The 24286-nt window shown below is 38.1% G+C and overlaps 1 protein-coding gene across 3 annotated transcripts in view; it reads left to right on the top strand.

The window, feature by feature from the left end:
* LOC149961281 (sodium- and chloride-dependent GABA transporter 1-like) overlaps positions 1-8417 on the top strand; it is a 56759-nt gene extending 48342 nt beyond the window's left edge. For all 3 annotated transcript variants that reach the window (XM_090176537.1, XM_090176546.1, XM_090176540.1), the window contains exons 8-15: positions 721-845; positions 2706-2738; positions 2811-2890; positions 3042-3173; positions 3239-3341; positions 3907-4007; positions 6919-7086; positions 8107-8417. In XM_090176537.1, coding sequence (XP_090032663.1) covers positions 721-845; positions 2706-2738; positions 2811-2890; positions 3042-3173; positions 3239-3341; positions 3907-4007; positions 6919-7086; positions 8107-8226 — 862 coding nt within the window. In that variant the 3' untranslated portion in view covers positions 8227-8417. The remainder of the gene's footprint in view (positions 1-720; positions 846-2705; positions 2739-2810; positions 2891-3041; positions 3174-3238; positions 3342-3906; positions 4008-6918; positions 7087-8106) is intronic.
* Positions 8418-24286: the final 15869 nt, after the last annotated feature.

Genomic DNA, 24286 nt, shown 5'->3' with positions numbered 1-24286 from the left:
CTTGAAAATATCGTACATCCCAAAAATCATTTCGAAATTATCGACGTGTACGATAATTATCGTACGTCTGGCAACGCTGCTCCTATGAGAGTCTATCTCCTGTTATTCCTCCAACTTTATTCTAGAAATAGGAGGAAATCTTCTAACTTGGCCACAAGGCTTATCACCATGAATGTATTCATTTCAACCATGAATATCGAACTATATCATTAACCTTTCTACCATCTGGGGCTAAGATGGGCGGTGCGTCTTACGTAATCACTTGAGCCAATCAGGAGACAGACATTTGTCATTGACTCGATCCACAAAACATTTCCGGGATTGCGCGATTTAACCGGCTAAGAAAATGACTCGTGATTCTTAGAACAATTCCTGTACTTTAACAATATTACTTGATAATCATAAATAAAGGAATTTGTTATTCATATTCTTACCTATTTTCGTTCAATCAAAAAGACGTGTAATGAAATTTTGGAAACAAAATTTAACGCTAAGCCTTGGCACTGAAAGTTAGTAAAGTTTCAAAACGTTGCCCTTCAATACAATTTTTGAGCGGCGGCGCGTAACCGACGTCATGATAGCTAAGCCCATCCCATCCTAGCGACTGAGGTCAGACTACCTCATGCAGTTCGATAGTCATGGTTGCAATGAATACATTCATGTTATCACTTATTGACGGCGATTATAAACCAAGTGACGTTTTACTTTTGCCTCTGATAGGGATTCCATCATAGTTTGCTTCATCAGTAGTGGTACTAGTATCTTTGCTGGTTTAGTGATATTTTCCGTTTTGGGGCACATGGCATTTGTTCAAGGAAAAGACGTAGCCACGGTGGCCAAATCCGGTAAGTTGCAATCTTTAGTTGGTCATTTGCGCTTACTTTCGCTAAGCCTATTTGGTAAGTTACGTTTTCTAGTTTTAAGCCGATATCATACTTGTAAGGTTGTGTACTTTTAAAACTTCGTCCAGTCTTAGTATTAAGCTCATTAGATGTTGATGCTGTGCCACTCTGAAAAGTAGGGTAGTGTCTTAGTCATTGTAACAAGTCCTAACACGTAGAACCCGCGATAGTCCTAGCCGATTATATTATTCAGATCTACTTCCATATTTGGCGGGAAAACGATAACGTGGTTATTCAACTTTTTGGAGGTTATATTACGCGTAAGTCACTCTCTTTTTCCCACTCGCGTGGAAGATAGAGGTTTTACGGTGATTTGCCAACAGCTCCCTCTATTGCGGATAAATAAAAGCTCGTTAAAAATAATTAAACAACGGTTGGTGTGGTCAATTATTTATGAAAATAATTTAATAAAATGTATTTACTTAGAAAATAATAAATATTAGCAGTAAATATTTATTAAAATTTTTGTCTATCTTTAGTCAATGTAATTAACCTAGATGGCGCTACCATGTAATAAAGATAAATGAGGCGGTAATTTGGTGAAAGCAACCATGGACCATCAATCTAAAGGGACTCACTGTTCCCGATATTTTAACACGGTAGGCGTGGCCTAAATTGGACGGCTTACTGAGGTACATCAGCCGCTTCGAAGTGCCTCTAGAATTTGGTTCAACTACGAAAGTCTTAGTCGGGGCTTAGGCGACAGTACGTGCGAGAAAGTTAGCTTAGGCTTAGTTCATAATATTTTTAAGTATAGAAGTGAGATGGATTCCAGTGAATTTGTTTAAAAACCTCAGCCATATGCGGCTTACTGATTATTTTTACTTAACACAATGGTGAATTACCATTAATTAAACTTTTAGAGAACAAATTTCAAAAATAAATTTTCTTAAAACTTTTAAGCCTAATCACTTAACCGACAACAACGGCGCCATGTTGTAAAATTTAACGTGAACGCTCCAACTTATCAACGAAACTACGCCGGAAATCGACTTCAGCGACGCCAAGTTGGTCCACATTGAACTAAAATTAGCCGTGATTTTCCTATTTTCAGTATTAACGCGTGCTTTTTAAAGCCTGAACAGCGAGTCCCCTTAAATTCTTGGTTCATGAAGCAACTTTCGGTGTCATCCGAAAGCTTCCCTAATCGTATTTATTAAAGTTGAATAACCGTGGTTGTAGTTCTAATCAAATAATCTGAATCTGGCAGCCACGCTATCTTTTATTTTGCCTGGAAAACGGCGGCTGTTTCAGTGTTTCTCCGCTTTAAAAAATATGACGAATTGTGACCGTTTTTTCGAATTATCGATTAAGACTATTGCATAGTAGATTTAACCCTATTAACAAAGGTTTATAGATGCAAAATTAACAAAAATATAGGCTTTGGTAGAGTTTAAATGATAGGCCATTTTTCTAGAACCAGTTTGTTTTTAATTCGTAGTTTTTGGTAGCATGCGAGAAATGAATAAACTAGACCTACCATTTCTTTAAAAATATGTTTATTGAATTGTTGTCATATGGTTGTGTGTAAAAAGTTTAAAAATATAAAACCCACACTATCCGCCCTCACGAAAAACGTCTTCTCCGGCTAAAATACATTCCTGATAGGATGTTGGGAGGTGATTTCGCAAACCCGCGGAGGTTAGAAATGACCATCTGCAAAGTGGGACGTTTAGGTCAGCCATCAGTATATATCTATTCTCTATTTTATTTTAATTTTCATCTTTAAATTAACTTAAAATATAAAAATTAGTAGATGAAGTTACTTTTTGGTATTAAATGCATTCATTCTTTGCGGTATAGGCCCAGGTTTGGCTTTCTTGGCATACCCAGAAGGTAAAATACTATAAAACCTTAGTTTAGAATTATCATAGTAGGTACTGATAGAGATTTTACCTCCATTTGCAGTTGTAACCAGGCTCCCCGTATCTCCGCTATGGGCCGTGTTATTCTTCCTAATGCTGATTACGTTAGGCGTTGATAGTCAGGTATAACCAATAATATTTTATTAACGCCAAAACTCACCGCAAGAGGTAGTTTTGATCGTTATTGGCGTTGTTGGTAAAACTTCAATCACCCCAAATTATTATTTATTTAAATTCAAAAGCTCTAAGCCTTGACGAAAGTTTTTGTTTCTAGTTTTGTACGGTGGAGGCGTTCGTTACCGGAGTTGTAGATGAATTTGCATCTCATCTACGACCGCACAGGAAGAAGTTCACGGCTATTGTCGTGTTTTTTCAATTTTTATTGGGAATTCCCATGGTCACTCAGGTATAGTAGGAAAGCCACTTTTTATCAGAATTATCCCCCTAATCTGTGATTTGTTTTACTACCAGGGTGGAATTTATTTGTTTTCAATTATGGATTTCTACGCAGCGAGCGGTATAACTCTGTTAACGGTGGTTTTCTTCGAGATTATAGGATTTTGCTACGTTTATGGTAATTATGTTTTTATAATTTCAATAGACCCTTCAATAAAACCGATGCAGCGATTTGATAGGGTTTATTAATACGCAGAGACTGGACGCGCAATGCACTCTTTATTATTATTTTCTACTGCCTGTCAACCCTGTTCCAGACTTAGCTATTGCCATTCTAGCGATACTATTCGCAATTCAGTGCTCCTGTTCAGCATGAGAAAATTTAACAGCGTTGCCAGATGTTTGGATAAATATTTCGGAGAACGGTATTAACCGGTGTGACCCCATAGTTGATTTTGTAAAATATAAAGTGGTCTTGCCCAAATTGTCAAAATGTTGCTCTTACGTCACAAGACCCAGCTTTATTAATATATTCTTCGCACGCGCGCTGGTGACTGTAGCACGCGCTCGTAGACTTGTAAAAGACTGTGACGTAAGAGCCACATTTAAACAAGAAAGCCACGTTACTTAATAAAAAGAACTATTAATGTACCCGCCTGTTCATAGAATGTCCATGGTTTTATTGAAGCGTCTATTAAGAAAATAAATTAAAATGTTGATTAATTTTTGAATGATTAAAACAGGTGCTCGTAGGATATACTCCAATATTGAAGAAATGATAGGATTCAAACCAAACTACTTCTTTTTCTTCTGCTGGGTCTGCGGGGCTCCATTAGTTATTATTGTAAGTTTTTTTAATCTTGGGTAAGTGCATTCGAGGGGATCGACTACAGCGCCACCCAGTTGTAGAGGTGCCAATTTTCCAAATTACTACTTGTTTATACAAAATAGCTGACTGTAAGAGGTATATATTTTTTAAATACGTCAGACAATAGATATTTCCATAAAATCCCCTCAAAGTCAAATATCACAACTGCAGGACTTAAAACCGGTTTTTCTTTATACTACCAAACAGGCTTGGAAATAAGCGGTGGTCACTGGGTCAAAGACCAGTTTATTAATGGCTCGGACCAGTTTTTTTATTCTAAAGCTAGGGGTTCACTGGTCCAGTGTCAAGTTTATTAATTCAAAATTATCTACCGTATTATTAACCAACTGGTCTACGTGACCACTTAAATAATTAAAGAGTTGGGAGTCACTGGCCAAATAGACCAGTTTAGAAATAAACCTTATTTCCAAGCCTGCTACCAAAGCTGCTGTCAAAGTTCTAGCAGCCATGCTCGGCAGGGGGCAAGATAGTCGGAAAGGATTTTATGGAAAAAAGTATTGGCGATAAACTTGGTTCGCAGTTATATTTATGGGAAATCAAAAATTTTATAAAGCTTAAATCAACTTGGGTCTATTTTGAATATGGTTCAATAAAACAAAAAATATAATGTTAAATTGTTAATAGTCTACCGTTTTAAAGGGAATATAACCTCAGGTTTTTGGTGCCTTTGCCTTTAGAAATGTTTGACACCACTGTACAGGGAAATATGAAAAAATTGAAGGGGTCTTCCATAAAGATTGCTTTGCAGGTTATATTCCCCTTAACCGGTTTTCCGCAGTTTCAGATAAATTCGAAATTTATCGTACTTTATGGTACGGCACAAAAATTGCCTGAAAATTATACTTTTTCTGATATTTTTTTTTATACCTTTACTATGACAGGAATTTATCGACGAATAATTAAAAAAAAATCGCCAATAGCCTGTTTTGAACGAAAATATGTCGTTTCTGTTGTCGCGTGTTCGGTTGCATCAGAAAATTAATTTTCCCAATAAGCCTTTTTATAAAGTAACATTGACCTTCTTGTTTTGATGTTGCTGCTGCGTCACGGGTGACGAATCGATGACGTTTTACAACGAAAAGCCCTGGGCATAAGAGTAAATTCGACGAGGCACCCCGTCTGTAAGCATAAACTGAACTGAACTACGAATTAAACCGCGTTCACACTACGCACTTTGGAAACGTTTTGAGGCGGTTTCGAAAGATCAAATTCAACCTTTTCGGAGTCAACTGTATTAACAGCCATACGATAAATACATACGACACCAAAATTTTACAATTTGATATTTCGAAACCGTTTTAAAACGTTTCCAAAGTGTCTAGTTACATAAAAATAAGTTCAGCAAGCGTAGCTTATTTAATAGAAAGGCTTATTGAGTTTTCAGTAATTACGATGGGACTAGTTTCGATGTCAGTTATATAGGTACGGAAAGATAAAGGTTTGGTTGTAGTCGCGTGTCCGGCTGCATAGTTAATTTTTCGATTTTCGCGTTCGTGCCCCATCTGATTCAGAGTTGGCAGGTTTCATTAAGTTAGAAACTTAAAAAATTATAAAAAAATAACAATTGCTTTGCTCCGAAATAGTGAGTGTAGGGAGCTGTTGGCATGAAGGGCTTGATACCACCCTCCTACGCATTGTCACCCGGCCACCTGAATTCATGGCTTTAAAAGTCGCTCGATGACTTAGGCCTAAGGTGGTGATTATTATACAGGGTGTTTCAGAGGTCAGTGCAATAAATTTGAGGTGTTATAGGGGTTGAGTAAAGATGTTTGACTGTCTTTGTCGCGATCCTCCTCGACGAATAGGAAAAGCGCTAGAGAGCGTTAAAGTTTGGTCTAAAAACGCCTAAATGTATGCTTTCAACGAACATAAGAACCCAGATAGAAAACCGGTTTTAAAGGGGTAGTAGGGAATTTTACTGCTACAAAAAACACCATATTGTCGAGTGCAAAACAGTTTTATTTTTTAAAGTAAATGTTCAAATTGTCGTCCTCCAGCTCCTAAACCAAGTCGGCAGCGACGAAGAAGCGATGTCCGCACGGACTGAAACACTTCCGCTGTGGTACGAATATTTTCCACCGCCACAGAAAGAAGTCAAGTGGGTTTAGATCCGGCGATCTTGCAGGCCAGTTGACCGGACCTCCTCTGCCAATCCATCTCTCTGGATATTGCAAGTCGAGGAACGCTCGAAAAGTGAGCCGGATCTAAACCCACTTGACTTTTTTCTGTGGGGGTGGATGAAGGAACTTGTCTACGAAACACCAGTGGAGACGGAAGTGGATTTGGTAGCACGAATTCACGCCGCTTCGGAAAAGATTCGTACCACAGCTGGAGTTTTTCAGTCCGTACGGACATCGCTTCTTCGTCGCTGCCGACTTTGTTTAGGAGCTGGAGGACGACAATTTGAACATTTAAAAAATAAAACTGTTTTGCACTCGACAATATGGTGTTTTTTGTAGTAGTAAAATTCCCTACTACCCCTTTAAAACCGGTTTTCTATCTGGGTTCTTATGTTCGTTGAAAGCTTACATTTAGGCGTTTTTAGGCCAAACTTTAACGCTCTCTCGCGCTTTTCCTATTCGTCGAGGAGGATCGCGACAAAGACAGTCAAACATCTTTACTCAACCCCTATAACACCTCAAATTTATTGCACTGACTTCTGAAACACCCTGTACAACTAAAGATATTTTCGTACTAGTAAATTCCTGGCGTCGTAATATTAAGAATTCGACCTTCAAATGACACCTCGACAAGCAGGTGGCGCTACGGCGAAAGTCGATATGGTTCCAAGGCGGAGTACACTCTCCTAATTTCAGTTTTCGAAGTGTGGGTTACGAGCTTTTAAAACGTTATCTTTTTTTTGCAGAGTATTTTCCTATTCTCCGTAATTAAATACGAACCGCTAACTTACGCCGACTACGTGTTCCCCTGGTGGGGAGAATTCTTGGGTTGGGGAATCAGTATGGCGTCCATTGCCTGGATTCCCTGCTACGCCCTCTATTATCTGGCCGTCACACCCGGGACCCTCATGGAAGTGAGTAGTTTGTTCTTTGCTTACTGGGAAACAATCTTTTAAGGGCCGTTCGCAAATTACTTAACCTAGTAAGGGTGATGGGGATTTAATGTTATTAAATGTAAACTATCAATTATTTTAAGAACACTAGAAAATTTAATACTTGTTTTTTTTTTTCATTTGTAAGAGTATGATTATTTTTCTAGAGGTAAATCAATCAATAAATCCGCTTAATTTTGAAATAAATTAATAATTTTATTGTATCTAGTGCTAATGTAAATCAGTTAGGTCGAGTATTTGTCAAGCAATTTAGGTTGTGGCCGACTTACCAAATGTTACTGTTCGTTAGGGGTGGTGGGTGTCGAAAAGACGTTTTTTGAATCGCCCATTTAGATAGTAGCCATTGGCGGTTCGATTTAAACACATTTATTTATACAAGATGGCGCCAATTTAAAACGTTTGGCGGGAAGTGAATAAAAACTTAATCATTCAATACAAAATTAACTTATCTCGCTATTATTAGGTTTAAAAACTGTCAAAAGAAATTAAAATTCTAAAATATTTAGCATGCAAATTTTATATTGTTCCCGGTTTTAAGATAATTTTTAAAAGTCTAAATTTTGTACTGCTGGCGCCATCTAGCTCTCCGTGAAAACGTAATGTTATCTTCAGTAAAAATAACTTTCACGGGCCTCGAAATTACTGTTTTACAAGGCTCAAAGCCCGCTCTCGGCGGTTCTGTGTACTATGGTAGTTGGTTTAAGACAGCTCGTACCCTAGACTCGAAATCACTGCCTGGGGCGTAGTCAATAGCGATTACCCACTTCCTGGCGGAACTCCAAAAACCATTGGCTCCACAGTTACCACAGCAACCGATGGAGTACAATTTTTCGGAGGTCACGTGCCGGAAGTGGGTAATTCCTTCGTTATAAAACCGTCAATCGGAAAGTTGTCAGAGTTCGAATCTTGGGTACGACGTCGTTATTCAAATAAACACATTTCAGGACCAATACTAATCGCATTTTTAAAAATCTTTGACAGCGGCTGTCGCGAGGTTTTACGTCAGTGGCGAGTCCGGTCAATTCCGAAGACCGTAGCTTGTCACCCGAGGACTGCAAATCTGTGAATTTAAGTACTATGGACAGTTTTATACAAAACTGAAACCAAAACTTAAGAAAAGATGATTGTTATTTTGACGATTTTGTTGGTTTCCAGCGAAAGAATTTTTTTAATTATATATTTTGCCCACATCAACGGACGAAATTTGTATCTGTGATTCATAAATAACCGTGATCACGTCACTCAATATAGCGTAGTTTAGAGCAGTTTTCACGTAAAAAAAAAAACAAAAACTGTAGAAAAGTGTCATATATTTTTTAAATAGTTGAACAAATTCATAGTGCCATATCAAATATGTAGCCGGAGATATTTGAGAGATCTTCGGTAGATAATTTCGTAGACGTGAAAAGCGATTGTCGGACGGATGAAGGTGAAACTTATCATTGCCAGCTTTTTATATTTTATCGTAAACAATTCACTTTTTGCGAATTTGATCTCGAATTTTAAACTCTTAAACGAAATATCTTTGCAGGCGTGGTTTTACTAATGGGCCAATCAAAACGGACCGCGACTAGTAGCGACGCCTAACCGCCAAAATTAAAAAAAAATAACTACGTCAGTCGGTAACGAGTCAAGTTAATATTGACCAAGGCTTAGCGTCGAATTTTTATTTTGTAAATTGTAATCTTTTCGATTAACCAGTATTTTGTTAAAAAAATTAATATTAATTAGCTTAATTAATGTTAGAAGGCGACACTATACGAGCAAAATATATCTCCCTCGAGTCATGTCCCGTATTTATTGGTCCATGGTTTTACCGATGCTCTCAAACAATAACCAAAAGTTGGCCATTAACACAGCAAAGGCTTAACAAATAGTAAACATTTACGCTTGACCTCCACCGTAGTTTTTAAACTATATCATAAGTAACGTAATATTCGTGACACTGAAGTCTATCTCGGAGTGATTGCGCCGGGAAAATTTCAGCCAAGTTAGAGTAATTACTGCTCCATTATTTCGCAAAAGTAAACGTTATTTTTATCGTTCAAAGAGTTTTAAATTTCACTAGGCCTTGGCTAATCCTTTAAATTGGCCGTGGCTGGCTATTGCTCGGGCACCTTTACCCGAAACTTCCAAAGACAGTTCTTGGTTGTAATCAGTTCTTAAAGGGAGTATGATCCTCCATATTTTTGTCACCAGGTTTAACAAAAGCTAGGGAAGATTGGTGCTAGTTACGTTACAAACAAACTTAAGCGCGTTTTAGCAGACGATTTTTCGATTTAGTTCACATTCCCTTTAACCATATCATCATATTTTGGTCATTGCTTAACAAAATTAGCATCGGGAGAATAGGAAGTGTCACACTTATTACGTACTTATGATTACACTCGGGTAGTCGCTTCGCAAACTAGCAAACTAGTAAGCGTTTCTATGGCGATCGAGTATCCTCACTATTAATAATGAATATTAATGTATTTAATATTTATAATTATTTAAATATTTTCCCTTCAAGAACTATTTTTTAGTTCCACTCGCTGTTTCGTGGAACTATTTTTTTACAATCTATCATTCTCAAAAAACGACTATCATTCTATACTTGCGAATTATTTTGAAACTTTTCATCTACTTTTGAACGTAACTTTACAATATTTTCACACTGATTTTCTTCTTTCTAATAGAGTGTTTCCGTAGTGTAACTTACCCGCTACGAATGTAAAAATTTAGCGCTCGACGCTGTTAAAGCAACTGTCGGCTCTATCATGGCCACCTGTGTTATAAAAAGGCCCCTGTTATTAGAGATGGCCATGAATCTTTCCGATTTTTCGAAAAAAAGTGATTTTACTGGAGAGCGTGGTGCCATCTATTAATGGCAAAGGAAGCTAAAATTCAAAATAGTGAAACAATAACGTCGTCAGAGAACCATTTGTAGAGTATTATAATTAGGCTATTTTTACTCTATTTAGTGGACTTTAACCTAAAATATATTTCCCACGTAAAAATATAGTTTAAAATTACTGTAATTTATGTTATTGACCAATTTACAAACGATCCAATCAACGCGAGGGATACCCAAAAGTAGCCGCCTTTTGGGTCAAAATATAGCTTAACTAACTTTTATTACGATGATAGCGACATCTGTTGAAAAAAAGAGCTACTTGACGTCGAGCCGACACTTGCTTTAAATGAAGTTTAAGCGTAGCTTAGAACCTCCTTCCACCCCATTATTAAGTTATTTCTCGGTCAAATCGAAGTGTAAGAAATAAATGGTTTGTAAAGATCTAAGTAAAATTACGCGTTTAGGATGATTTGGCCGAAATAATCGAAATTTCGGGTGCGCACGTTGTAAATGATATAATGTACGTTGAATCGTATAAAACCACTAAGCTTGTTATGTAAATATTTCAAATATTAAATTTGGTGTTAAACATTTATATTAAAGCCCCAAATGTATTTAAAATTATCGGACATTTCGCGAACTGCCCCTTAGATTCTCAACCACCGCAGTTGAGTTACCGTCAGTTAGGCTTAGTAGACTACCTTCGCGAGCGTTAAATCGGAAACTCTACTGGATTAGGATCCCATTAACTACATTCCAAATCATAGATGTTTGAAAAAAAAGAGTATATACGAATTTCATGTAAATAATTTGCTCAAAAATGGTTTTTAAAAATCTTTGTTTGATAGTTTTGACCGGAAAGTGGTTAATCGTAATTCTATAGTGTAGTTAATTGTAGACAACTTAGACACGTAGCGAAGATCAAATTTGCTCTTACAGGTTTTGAACATCCATGGTGTATTTTTTTTCCGGTGGAACTGTAAAGAAATAAAAAAGACAATTATTGTTTGAACCAGTTCGTAGTCATTTCGTACGAATGAACACTTTTGTTGCGCATTTACAAAAATGCATTTATTTTTACTTGGGGATATTGCCTGATATTTATTAACAGGTGCTCCAAGCAGAGCGTATAGCTCATTAAAAGCCTACTACAGCAGTGGTCTCATCATTATGCCCTACGCCAGCGTCCACAAGCCCGGACAGGTGACAAATGCAGCATGGGTAGTAGGACCTTATTACTGATAGTCTCACTCAGCAATGGGTCAACCAGGATCTACTTCCCGCACAGCTGGGGGATAATAATAATCAGCTAGGCTAATACCCAAGGCACCACCTTAGGCCTAAGTCATCAAGCGACTTTTGAAGCCATTAATTCAGGTGGCCGGGTTACAATGCGTAGGAGGGTGGTGATAAGCCCTGCACCTCCAGTCGACACCCTACCTACGTAGGTAGATAGCCAAGCCTTTCAGAAAAGGCTCCTAAAGGGGAACGACGGGCACACAGCGACCCGGCACCGCTGGCACCCGATTTCCCGGTGGGCTCCAAAAGGCCGGGAAACAGGCATATATCGGCGGCTCCAACCTCCAGTCTCCAGTCCTCCGACCTCTGAGGCCGGAGACTCAATATTCCTGCGGAGACTTGAGTCGTGGAGACCGGAGGTCCATTAGTCGCTTCGGAGGCCTGGAGACCGGAAACCAAATCTTCCAGTGGAGACTGAAGACCAAAAGTCTGGCCGACTTATGGAAACAGCACCACTGCGCCTCGTACAGAAACCCACCACCCCACAGCAGGCTACCTAATCCTCCGAAGCGACCTGGATGCCTGACTGACTACGTTCGATTTCGATACTCAGGTATACTCTTAAGTTCTCCAAGGTTTTTTATCGTAAATCCATTCTCCAGATGATAGGCGATGTCCAAATGTTTCCTACACTATTACAAAGGCAATTGACATCTTGAGCTATGGGTGTAATAACAAATCATCAAGTCACATGCAAAGCTTAAGCGTCAAGGGGGGGGGGGGGCACTGTGGGAAATCGGGTATAGCTGTATGAACCCTGTAAACGCTATGAAGACTTTAACAGCTATGAACTTCTATCAGGAAACTATAGAGGTATACACTTGGAATGTCTAAGGTTCCATTAGGACGGTGATACGTTTGGGTGGTTTGTTTCATCCATTATATAAAGTAGTTGTAGCGATGGGAAAGCAATAAAAATAAGTATGAAGGCGGGGATGATTGTTCAGAAAGTTTCAATTTCTTGACCCTCTAGTAAGAGTCGATTTGAGAATTTATTAATTAATGAATTAATTATTATATATGAAACTAAGATAGTGATTAAGATTAAAATAATTAAAGTATGGTCATGGAAAAAGATTATTTGTTCCATAATAGGTGAAGCTGCGTCTGGGAAGAGAATTTTATTTCAAGTTGCCATAATTGAATACTAAATTTAATTGGGTGTTAGTATGACTTATAGGTGGGTGTTGATGGGCCCATTCTACAGAAGTTGGTATATGGGAGGAGAATACTATAATTCGTTGGGCCACTATACTTTCTCAAATGATAAAAATTAAATAAATTATAGCAATTATGGACAGCGTGGAACCAAGTGAAGATATAACATTTCATGAGGTGTAGGTATCGGGGTAGTCAGAATAGCGTCGGGGTATCCCCCCCAAACCCAAAAAGTGTTGGGGAAAAAGGGTTAAATTAACCCCCAAAAATATTAGGATGAAATGTGTCTTTAATCATTTAGGATTTATAACTAGTCGAGAAAAAGGCGAGGCTTAACTTCGTCAAGTGTAAGGCGTAACACGACATTTCAAATTCATTGCTTGGAGGTTTGACGCGAAAAGAATGCGTCGTCATGGTAACAAAAAGGCGATCTTCCCGCGCAAAAAAAGGCTTATAAAAAGATGGATTTAAAAACCTCAATTTGTTATCGTACTTAATATTTTGAAGTAATTATAACGTTCTTCGCGAAAGAAGTGTAGTGATACCTAATTTCAGGTATTTGTATGGTTATAAAAGAGATAATCAGGTAAGCTAATAATATAATAACCATGACTAGGCTTAATGACGAGTTTTCGTCGAATTAGGGTAGCGAGGCGCGGGAGTTTTCCCGCTTTAAGACACGCCCGTTTCTACGAGCTTCATCACGGCCGTAAAAATCTTCCTTAGACATTCCAAGTGTATACCTATATAGTTTTCTGGTTCTATGCATTGGAATGGTTGTCAATCCCATCGTACCATGGTTATCTTACAATGCGGATGGTATTGTTTTCGAAAATGGCAAACCAAATATACTTGTAGAGGTAATATGCTATTGAAGAGTTACTAAAAATGGAAACAAGCCTAGATCTGTCCGACCAAGAATGGAGTAATCATTGACTGGAGGAAACATCATAAATATTATGGACAGACACAACTTGGTATAGCTCTTTTAAATTTGCCAATTTGTCATTTCATCGTATACTAATCAACTAATTTGATAAAGATTTAGTAAAAATCTGAAACCTGAGTCGAGGGGCAGATCACTTCCTTGATTAACGACGCACCTCTCAAACGATTAAATCCGATTTAATCGTGATTATTTTGATTAAATTCAATTTAATCACGATTAAGTTGATTAAATCACGTTTAATCACGATTAGAATGTTTAAATCTGATTTAATAATGATTAAATTATTAAATCTGATTAAAATGATTAAATCACGTTTAATCACGATTAGAATGTTTAAATCTGATTTAATAATGATTAAATTATTAAATCTGATTAAAATGATTAAATCCTGATTAAAAAATTATATCGTGATTAGTATGATTAAATCGTACTTTAGTTTTGTTTTTAATGATAAATTCTTGATTCGACCGATTATATTGATTAAATCGTGATTAAAATGATTAAATCGTGATTAAAATGATTAAATCTGTTTTAATGATTAAATCTGTTTTAATGATCAAATCCTGATTAAAAAGATTAGATCATGATTAGAATGATTAAATATCGTTTAAATCGTGATTAGATTTTCTAATATTGATTAGATTTTTTAAACTTGATTACCCTGATTTAATCACGATTACCCTGATTTAATCACGATTACCCTGATTTAATCATTTTACTATGATTAAGACGCACCCAAAATGGAAGTGACCTGCCCCTCGACCTGAGTTCGTCAAATGTAATTTAATCGCTTTTGCCAAATTGCCTCCATAAAGAGCTGCAATAAAAACTATCATCACAATGTGCTTCGGAATTTTGTAAAACATTCGCAACTTCCTGTAACTTTTTATCTTTGCGAATTTAATTTTGCCTTGCCAAAAAAAAGTGTTATCGCATCCACTAAATGCGTGTATTAACAATATATTATTTTGTACGTGTAATGGAAGATTGGTACTTGTGGTGCAATAATCTTTTGGTTTATTTTTCCTTCGCTTAGTTTCAGTAAATATATGTTAGGTAGAGATGACGCTAAAGCGCTCAGCAGGACAAAAATATCAATATCTGCGCTTACTATAATTGAATAGCAGTTGTTTTCCGATAATTCATCTTGTTTTGTTACAAAACCGCCAAATTATAGTTTTCCACGCAGCCAGGCGCGTTTTCAGGGGGTGGCTCAATGGACCCGTGCCCACCCAAAAGGTTATGCAAAACATTTAAGGAGTTGTAGTATGCTGGTTTTTTGTCCCATTTTCCTACGATGAGTGAAAAGAGTGCCAGAGAGGTTCATAAGTGTGGCCTACTAGCCCCTGGAAGTAGGCTGCAACAAGCACCTAACCAAGCAGCTGGGAAATGCGATTTCAGGGTACGATTCGCGAATGCGTGGGAATTGAGATAAATAACAAAAAACAAATGAGTAAATAAGAAATGTCCAATGAGTTTAATTAAACACAGAAGAACAAAGTAGGAAAATGGGGAAAAATAGGCATACTTTTCAACTCACCCCCTACAACTCCTTAACATTTTTGCATAACACCCTGTATAAACTTCCATACTATTTCCTGCCCAACCCCCTATTATTTCGTGAAGTATGGGCCCTCCTAAGTATGTCAATAAGTCGACTTTTATTTTTATCGTTGGATAAGAATTTTTCTTGGGACATAGACTCATAGTAGCAATCATTGTCTCGATTTAATAATAATAATAATCAGCCAGGCTAATACCCAAGCCACCTAGCGACTTTTAATGCCTTAAACAGGTGGCCGGGTCTAATATAAGTAAACATACTATAAAACATTAATAGTGTTACATTGTTAATCAGATTAATCTAGGGTACGTTCAGTAACGCTCATCAAAAACATCGCTGAGTAATCGATGCGAACATTTTGTTACTGTACGATTTTTCGCGTTTCCGATTTGACGTCATGATAGGCATCCGATGCTCATCAAAAAAACCATATCGTCGAGAAGGTTTTTTTGATGACTTGACGTCAAACGCGTCGGTGTTAACATTTATAGCCGCCATCTTTAAAAACAGCGCTGATAGTCTAGAGGTTTAGTTTTACTTTTAGATTCGAAAGAATTAGGCGAAAATTCCGCTTTATTTAAAATTGCAAACAATATATTAGACTAATCATGGAATGAAAATTGTTCGTATTTTCAAAATAATGGAAATAAAATTATAAATAATGTCCAATAATATTACTGTATGTATTAACTAATTGTTTTGGAAAAAAATGTAGTATTTTCAAAATTCTCTTTCTGGCCATAATTTAAAATGGCGTTAAGAATTGTCTATAAGCGAACCGGGGTGAAGCGATTTCGCACGTGTGAACCAGGAATTATCGTCGCGGTCAGAACTGGCATGGACTTAATAGGTGGTTTTTTTCGCCTGTTCTGGGTTTTTTTAGCAGGTAAAAAAGTTTAGCCCTATGACGTCATTTTACTCCAATTCGATCTTGACGAAAAAAAATAGTTGGAGTAAGAAGGGAGTAGTTAAAGGTTATTTATTTGTTTTGTTTTTAAGATGGCGACCGGTGGTGAAGTCATCAATATATGACCCATTTTTCTTATTTATTTAATAATAATAATAATCAGCTAGGCTTATACCCAAGACAGTAGACACCACCTTAGGCCTAAGTCATCAACAACAATTCGTTATTAAAAGCTTGCCACATGTGAAGATGTTCAAAACCCGTCATGTTTTCGTGAAACGAAATTTAAGCAGACGAACTTTCTATATAAGCTAAATTACTCCCTCTACACCTCCTTTCGAGGAGGAGTAAAAAGTGTAACCTTAGAGCTCTGGAACAAGCGAACAAAATTCGGGACAGGGTAAATCTTACCCCGAGAACAAGCGAATAAAACGTTTTAGGGTAAAAAGTTAACACTTTTTGTCCTGGTACAGTCGAAAAATAACGACCTATAGTGTTAATTAGTCCATGGAAGTTGGAACTGGCATGCAAACCGACCTAAACTAGGTTTTAAGCTCTAGTGTGAACGTGGCTCTAGTCGTAAAAATTGGATTTTTTTCGTTTTTCTCATTCCTGCTCCATCAAAGCGTGATAGTGGATACTAGCATATGTAACATAATTACTCATAAGTATGCCACTAGCTCTATTTCTTCACTAACGGTTTGTTCACAGATATTGCGTCATCCGTACCCTACGTAATATTTGACGTCATCGAATCTCAAATGCCGATTATGCCGTCGCATCATTAGCTCTACTTCCGATAAAACGACGGCCATTATTGTAGTAAACAAACCGGTTTGAACAACCAAGGCTTAGGAGCTAAAATGAACTACAATATAGTGTCAAGTGTTGTTAATGCTGTTAATATGCAAATTAATAAAGTTTTCGGAGACTCACGTTCTAAAATAAATTTGCATTGTCAAATAAAAAAGTAGGTTTATTGAAAAAAATAGTTGAAATTCAGGTTGAGCTTTTCTGGGGCATCTCCAAGGTTGGAGTCTTTGCAGATTCTTTTGAGCCTAGGCCTAACTCTTTTAGGCTTGGTATGGGTTTTAATAACGCTGGTGGAATATCCCACTTCGACTACTTGTTACATTTTCGGAAAGTGATCTCTGAACCGAACCGTATTGGTCATTTTCCCCAACCTTTTCTTTTTCTAAACTACTCATTATTTAACTTCATCCGCACAAACCGAGCGAGTTTATAAATTTCAATAAAGCTACATTGGGCTGACTAAAATTCCGACGCAAAAAATTCCTTCTCAATTTAGAAGTTTTCCATTGGCTTAAATAAATGTGTTAGTAGCCAATAGTGTGACTCCCAAAATTACTAGGATGAATAAAAAGGTTAAAATCTAACGTAGTCCACCTTCTTACTGGTTCGTGGTGAAACAAACCGTTAGTGAAGATTTTTGAATGGAATAAAGGTACAGTGGCATACTTATGAGTAATTATGTTACATATGATACTAGGATATTTCAAATTGGAAATATTGTTGCATAGCGTCGGACAGTGTTTCTCGGTGCAGGTTGGCCCTGGGAAGTGTAGCTACTCGGAATGTATTTTCTCTGAACCTCTCTCCCCCTGCAGTGTAAAATTTGTAATTTGTTTTCCAATTTTTAAGGCATTTATTCATTGCTCTCGCGAAGCAGGGGCGTAGGAACGTTCTAGGAGTTGGAGGGGGCAAAGATAAACAAAAAGGGGTCGGAGAATGGTTTTTAATTTTTAATGGAGTGTAGCTTCTCCGAATGCATGTGTACTTGTTACTACTATGTAAATTGGCGGGAAAAGACTGAAATTTAAAAACAGTTGAGGTTCTTTAAACTGTATATGCTTTTAAAATGATAATTTGAGTCTTTTGAAGATCTCAACTGACCAAAGGTTGGAGGGGGCAATAACATTAGTTGCCCCTCCCAGCAAAATTCTAGGGAGGGGCATTGCCCCCCTGCCCCTCCCGGTTCCTACGCCCCTGTCGCGAAGCTTTATCTTTTGGAAAATAATGCATACTTAGGCCTGACAAAAGTGACATAATTATGTCACTTTTAGCCTGATATCATTGATTTATAGCCTGAATTGCATTGTGGTACACTACAATAATTATTACTTGGGATTTTTATTTTCCATTAATATTAATTCTGCCAAAATGCAAACGTTAAACCTGTAACTCGTATACTAAGCTTATGCTGCTTATCCCGATTCCCGAAGTTACAGCTTCATCTATTTTTCGTTCTTTGGCAACAGCGATATTTGACATTTAACTTTTTTTAATCGGTGTTACAATTGAAAACAAGATGTCACGGACATTCAAATACACACCATAGCCCGGATTTATTAACCAAATTTTAAATATTAAATTTAAATTTCAACAAATTTCCAACAATTTTGTGCATTAACTTAGTAAACCCAAGATGAATTTTATCAAAAAGGATTTTATCGAGTTACCTGGTTTTGGAAATAAAGTAGCGAAACGCGAACACTTCCCCTGTAGCGCATGAAGTCGTTTTAGGGTCGGGGTACGGTCGAAAAGTCGCTTTATAGTCGACGACCAAATGCCAACCTAAAAACGTCCGAACGTTTTTCGACACTAAAACCGTAAATCCTTTTTTGGAACTATTTATGGTCGGTATGCCGACCATTATCCGACTTAAAATAGACCTTACATTTAATTATTACCCCTGTGGCACAAAGGGTCGATTTAAGGTCGCGCTTTGCCAATTAATCGCTCAAAACTGTGAAAATTTGCGATTTAATAAAACAAATTCCTTCCTTTCGGTATTATATTTTTTCGAAAAATATTATATATTCAATCTGAGAATATTTCCTTATTACAAATCTCTCAGCTCAAGTAGGTTACATTCGTATAGCTAAATATGTTAGGCTAAGATATTATTAATGAAGATTTATTCGTTACTTTTACTAAGATTCAAGAGCTTTCCGATTGATGGAAATAAACTCATTGTTTCACTCCCGTTCATGGGACTTGACCAACTACATACATGTATATATATTTACGGTTTTATTTGGTCATTTTCAGTCACTTAAAATATCGAAAAGTAAGTCGTTTCGACGTAATGATACAGTACATTCTAAGTCGGGATGACGTCGTTTCGCAGTCGGTTCTTAGGTCTATTAAAAGGCGGTAAAGAGTCGACGTTTTGTAGTCCAAAGGTCGGCCGACCGTTGGCCGACTTTAGTGTTTAGTACCTTTTGCCGACGTCGGCTCGACTTTAATTTGCTACAGGGGTTTAATTTCATTTAATTTTTATACAAACCGAATTTTTACAGTTACCTGGTTTGGAAATAAGGTAGCGAAACGCAAATGTTCGTGAAGTTAGATGGCGCCTGTATCAATAGTTGATTTTTATAAAATAAAAAGGGGGCTTGCCAAACTTGTTAAAATGTTGCTCTTACCTCACAAGACCTAGCTTTATTAGTATATTCATTATTCAGGGAACACCCATTGAGTTGAGAATAATATAGAGCCCCATGCAGACCGGATTTTCTCCATAGACCATAGGCTTACCATTAGTGGCAACGGGACTGAAAATCAAGGAACTTTATCAATTCGATGAAACCTACGAGACTGTAAGATTTGAGCGCCCCTAGCGGAATGTTTTTTAGAATAGTTTTCTTGCATTGAAGCCAATATAAAAAACAGCGCCACGCTTGTTATAGCGGGAAAATCCCTGCTCACGGAATTTCGGCGAATGGGTTGCCCGCTAGCCTGGGTCTGTGGCCAAGCCCTTCGCGCTTTATACGGCCAGTGATGGTAAGTCGAGGGAAATTTCCCAGATCTAGGGAAATTTTTACCCCTAAAAATCCAAAAAGGGAAAAGGGAATTCAGGCAAAAAATTTGCTAAATCTCGGGAAATTCCACGTAGGGTGATTTTAAAGTGAAGTTACTAATATAAATAATCACAATATTTAAAATAATTGAATTAATTTTATGAAAATATTAAAAGAGAGTAATTTTAGCAAGAAAGCTTAATGTTTTCTATTAACCTGGCACCCCTGCAATTTTGCTTTCCACTTTGTCGTTTGTTAAATTATATAAACAATTATAATTAATCTAATAATTTCTAGTTTCTAGTCATCTAACTCTGTTGATTAAACTAATGGGGAAAAGTAAAAAAATCGTTATTTTGTGTAATAACGTACTGTTTTTCAGCTAATTATTCTATTACATATAAAGCAATGAAATGTATTAAGATAAATAGTAAATTATAAATATATAAATTATAGTTTAATATTGGTTATCTAGAAGGCGCTATGTAATAAATATCACTTTCTGAAGGCTAATAAAGAAACTAGGGAAAATTTTGGTCAAAAAGGGAAATTTTAAGTCCCTGTGAGGAAAATTTCAATTTGGCGACTTGACATCACTGTATACGGCTCCATGCAGCGGAGTACGGTGCACGCTGGGGTCTCGACTTTCAGCGACTCAAGTGCCAGTTTTTGCTATTCTCAAAAGCGACTAACATCCCAGTCGATCTCACTCTCAGTCTCGATGGCACTCCCTTAACCAAAGTCCACTCGTATAGGTACCTTGGTGGTATTTTCGACGACAGACTCTCATGGAAGCCACACGTCGAGGCTCTAGCCTCCTCTTCTCTCAAGCGCCTCAATCTTCTGCGTACGGTCTCAGCGACCGGTTGGGGTGCCAGTAGGGGCGTACTAAGGCTTTTGTACACCCACCTCATTCGCTCCAGGCTGGATATTTCCAGCTCCCTCTATGCGTCCGCAGCCGCTCCTCTGCTCACAACTTTGGATAAAGTCCAAAACGCTGCTCTACGGGTCATCGTTGGTGTGCCACGGTCTACGCCCATTGTCCTGATGGAAGCTGAGGCCGCCATTTCACCGCTGAGTTTTCGTCGCACTCTTTTGGACCTCCATACACTTGCTCCATGTGGCGCAGCGGATACCCCGACCTTTTATCCCTTTCTTCCGCGAGCCAACCTGGCTCAACTGGAGGTCATGGAACATCGCTTCGCCCCGGATCGGCTTCCTTTTCTGCTCCGGGCGTGGAACTTGGCTAGGGAACACAATATCTCCTGGCTCTTTCATTCCTCCAGGGGTCATCTTCCTCCCACGTCCACTCCTCCTTGGGAACCTCCCAAGGTGACGGTCATCTCCCGTTGGCTAACTACTCGAAAAGGTGACCTCTGCTCGGACGCGCTCCGACTCGAAAAGCGCGCTTACGATGTTACATACGCGTTCAAATAATCCGGTAGTCACCGCTATTCATGACTTGTGCGACGGGTACTCCTACTCACAAGGAGACTACCCGAGGTGTTACACACCGATTTTGTTCAAACTCGGGGGATTGGTAGACCTTCATGTAACTTGAAAAACCCTAAAGGGATTTTATTCAATGGGCAACGGGTTTGCCATGGCAACGAAAAATGTTTTTGGCAACATAAAATGGAAATTTCCCATTGAAAATAACATGGGATTGAAACAATTTACAAAATTGAAAAAAAATTAAAATACCTAAATTATAAAAAAAAATGATAAATTTGACGAAAAAAATCAAAATTGGTCACATTTTTAGGAATTTTTTTAATTTTTTTCACAGGGAAATCGGTCAAAATCCCATGTTATTTTATGTTGTCAAAAACATTTTTCGTTGCGATGGCAAAACCGTTGCCCATTGAATAAAATCCCTTTACGGTTTTTCAAGTTACACGAAGGTCTACCAATCCCCCGAGTTTGAACAAAATCGGTGTGTAACACCTCGGGTAGCCTTGTCAGTGACTCTTTTGTGGTGTCCAGCGTAGTGGGCAATGAAACGGCGGCCGTCACCAGTCTTCCGCGCCCCTCCAAGGTGGACTTTTTCCTCCTGGCTACGCTCTCCGAATTGAAATCCGCGTGTAGTAAAGTGGTTACCAGTGCTTGGTGGGACTCCTGGCAGACCCGAGCCACCTCCTACGCGCTCAGGGAGGCGAAGCCTAATCCGGGCTCTCGCGTGACTATGCGGCGTCAGCTCCCCAGGCGGGATGACACTCTTTTGGCGCGTCTCGGCTGCGGACGCCTTCCCACGAAAGCAACTCTCTTCCGCTTTAATTTGAGTAGCTCGGATTCTTGCTCGAAGTGCGGGGTGGTAGATACCGCGGAGCACATCCTCTTCGCCTGTCCATCCCAAGTTACATCACGGCATGGTCTTCTGTAGTCTCCATAAGAGGACTCTTCCTGTCTCTCTGACGGGTGTGTTGAAAGCGGTCCACGCCGGATTGTCAGACGTTATTTCCGCCACTGGCGATACTTCGCAACGCTGTTCAGACTTGACAACTTTCTTCGGACCATTATTTCTCGTTTCTTCCTTTCTTTTTTGTTTTGTTATTTGATTTGTCGCGTATTTTAATTTTTTGTTTGTGTTTTCATTTTATTGCATTGTTCGCTATCAGCATAGAAATCTCATAGGTAACTAGAATGCTGCCGCCTACGGCCGAGCTTGACGCCAGTTCGCCTTGAACCTTCAGCCAATGAGAGGCCGTAGAGTGGTTCCGCCAAGGAGGATTATTATCCTCCTTGGTTCCGTTACTATAGCGGGAGATAGGTGACGTCATTCTCTCCGGTGACATTAAATTCTTGGCAGAACCGCTCTTAGAGCTCTGATTGGCTGAGATCTGGCGTAGTCTGCCACGGCGTTTGGGCCATTTGCCAGTTACACGGCAGCATTCTAGTTACCTATGAGATTTCTATGGCTATCAGTGTTTGTTAATTTTCCATTTGTTTGAGTGGTTCCGCTCATAGAAATCTTATAACATAGAATGATTCCGTATAAATACAAAATGGGCCAATTACATTTTCGGAGGTTTCGTCATTATCAGCCAATCACGATTCAAAGAGTGACTACGGCAACGACTCGTTGCCATCTAGTTTGAGTTACTGAAAATAATAATTCGATTTTAGATTACGTCACCTTAAGAACCCGCATTTGATTGGCCCACGTCAATCGAGTCACGGGCCCCTGCATGCGCTCACGTGAGCGCGTGCAGGGGGCCGTGATCGAGTTTAAGTGAGCGCGTGCAGGGGGCCGTGATCGAGTTTAATGTAGTTTTTAAACATGGTAGACTGTTTCTTTACTCGTAAAGATTTTTCTCTTATATGCAAAAGTTTTGGATAACTATTGCGTTGTTTGTTGTTATGGCTCCTCGATGTTTCATTTCCACATGTAGAAAACGATTTGCGGTGGACGGCAATGTGTCGTTGTACAGGTAAAAGTTTGGGTTTCCTTAAGCCTCGGGGCAATTTGAAATGTTAACAAACGGCGGGTTTTCAAATTGATGATTTGGTAAAAGTTACTTCAGGAAGTTCAGTGAGCCTAGTGGAACAACAACTTAGGACTATAATTACTGCAATATCCGTTTTTTTTTAAAAAAAACTTTATTTAACATTGTAAATATCGGTATTCGTTGAGTACTATCTCTTATGTTGTTTAACAGTGGAATGTTGAATTTAAGCAGAGTACGAGACATTTATCTTGGCCAAGCTTCTAAGAGAAAAAGCATATTATTAAATAGAAGGTAAAGTTTTGATAAATAAGACAATTATCAGTATGATTGTTGCTGTTCAATTCGTCATAAGTGTCATTCTTTAGTGTGATGTATTTTTTCTAGGATATAATTACTCTTTCATAAGGTTTTTGTTTATCTAAGTTTTTACAAACATAATAATAAATATAATATTACTTACTTTAAATGTGAAATAACCTTTAAATACAAAGGTTAATACTAAGGACCTTCAGTTACTGCTCCCAAAACTGTCATTGACAATTTGACATTGCCTGCTATTTTAAAAGTTGGGCCTATGTTAGACCTAGGCTGAAATATTTTCAAAGCGAACCTAAACGAAATCTTATTTATCTTCCTCACAATGGCATTTAAATATTCCTTATAATAAGTAAATATGAAAACAAAACTAAAAGTTCAAAAAATCTTATCACTATTATTAAATAAAAATCCAAAAACGTTGAAGTGGTTCCTGTGAAAAATTCCAGCAAAAACCTATGGGAATTCTGCGAGCTTGGATCGGATGGATCCTGTAAAAATCGTCTGAGCTTCTACTATTTTTAACCGCCATGTAATGGCGCTAGCGGCTTGCCGTAGTCAATGAATATCCGCTGATTGGCTGAAGCTTAAGCAAAGACTATATAATCATTAGTCGTTGCTACAAAATGTCTTGGTGTCAGATTCTCCCGTAGACTGGAGCATTCTAGGTAGGAGTATAAGATTTCTATGGTTCCGCTACTCTCGCGGGAGTCAATAGATCTTAAAAGAAATTGATTTGAAAAATTCAACGGTTATATTGTGTAAATTGGCGCGTGCTTGCTCGGAAGGGATAATCTTATTGGCTAAGACAAATGCGGATAAATATTGCTAAGCCCACGTGATTCTATTTTATTATCAGA

Source organism: Leiobunum rupestre, chromosome 1, assembly GCF_980474605.1.
Source record: "Leiobunum rupestre chromosome 1, qqLeiRupe1.1.hap1, whole genome shotgun sequence".
Lineage (NCBI taxonomy): Eukaryota > Metazoa > Arthropoda > Arachnida > Opiliones > Sclerosomatidae > Leiobunum > Leiobunum rupestre.
The sequence above is the reverse complement of the archived record's forward strand: the minus strand, read 5'-3'. Positions and strand labels throughout refer to the sequence as shown.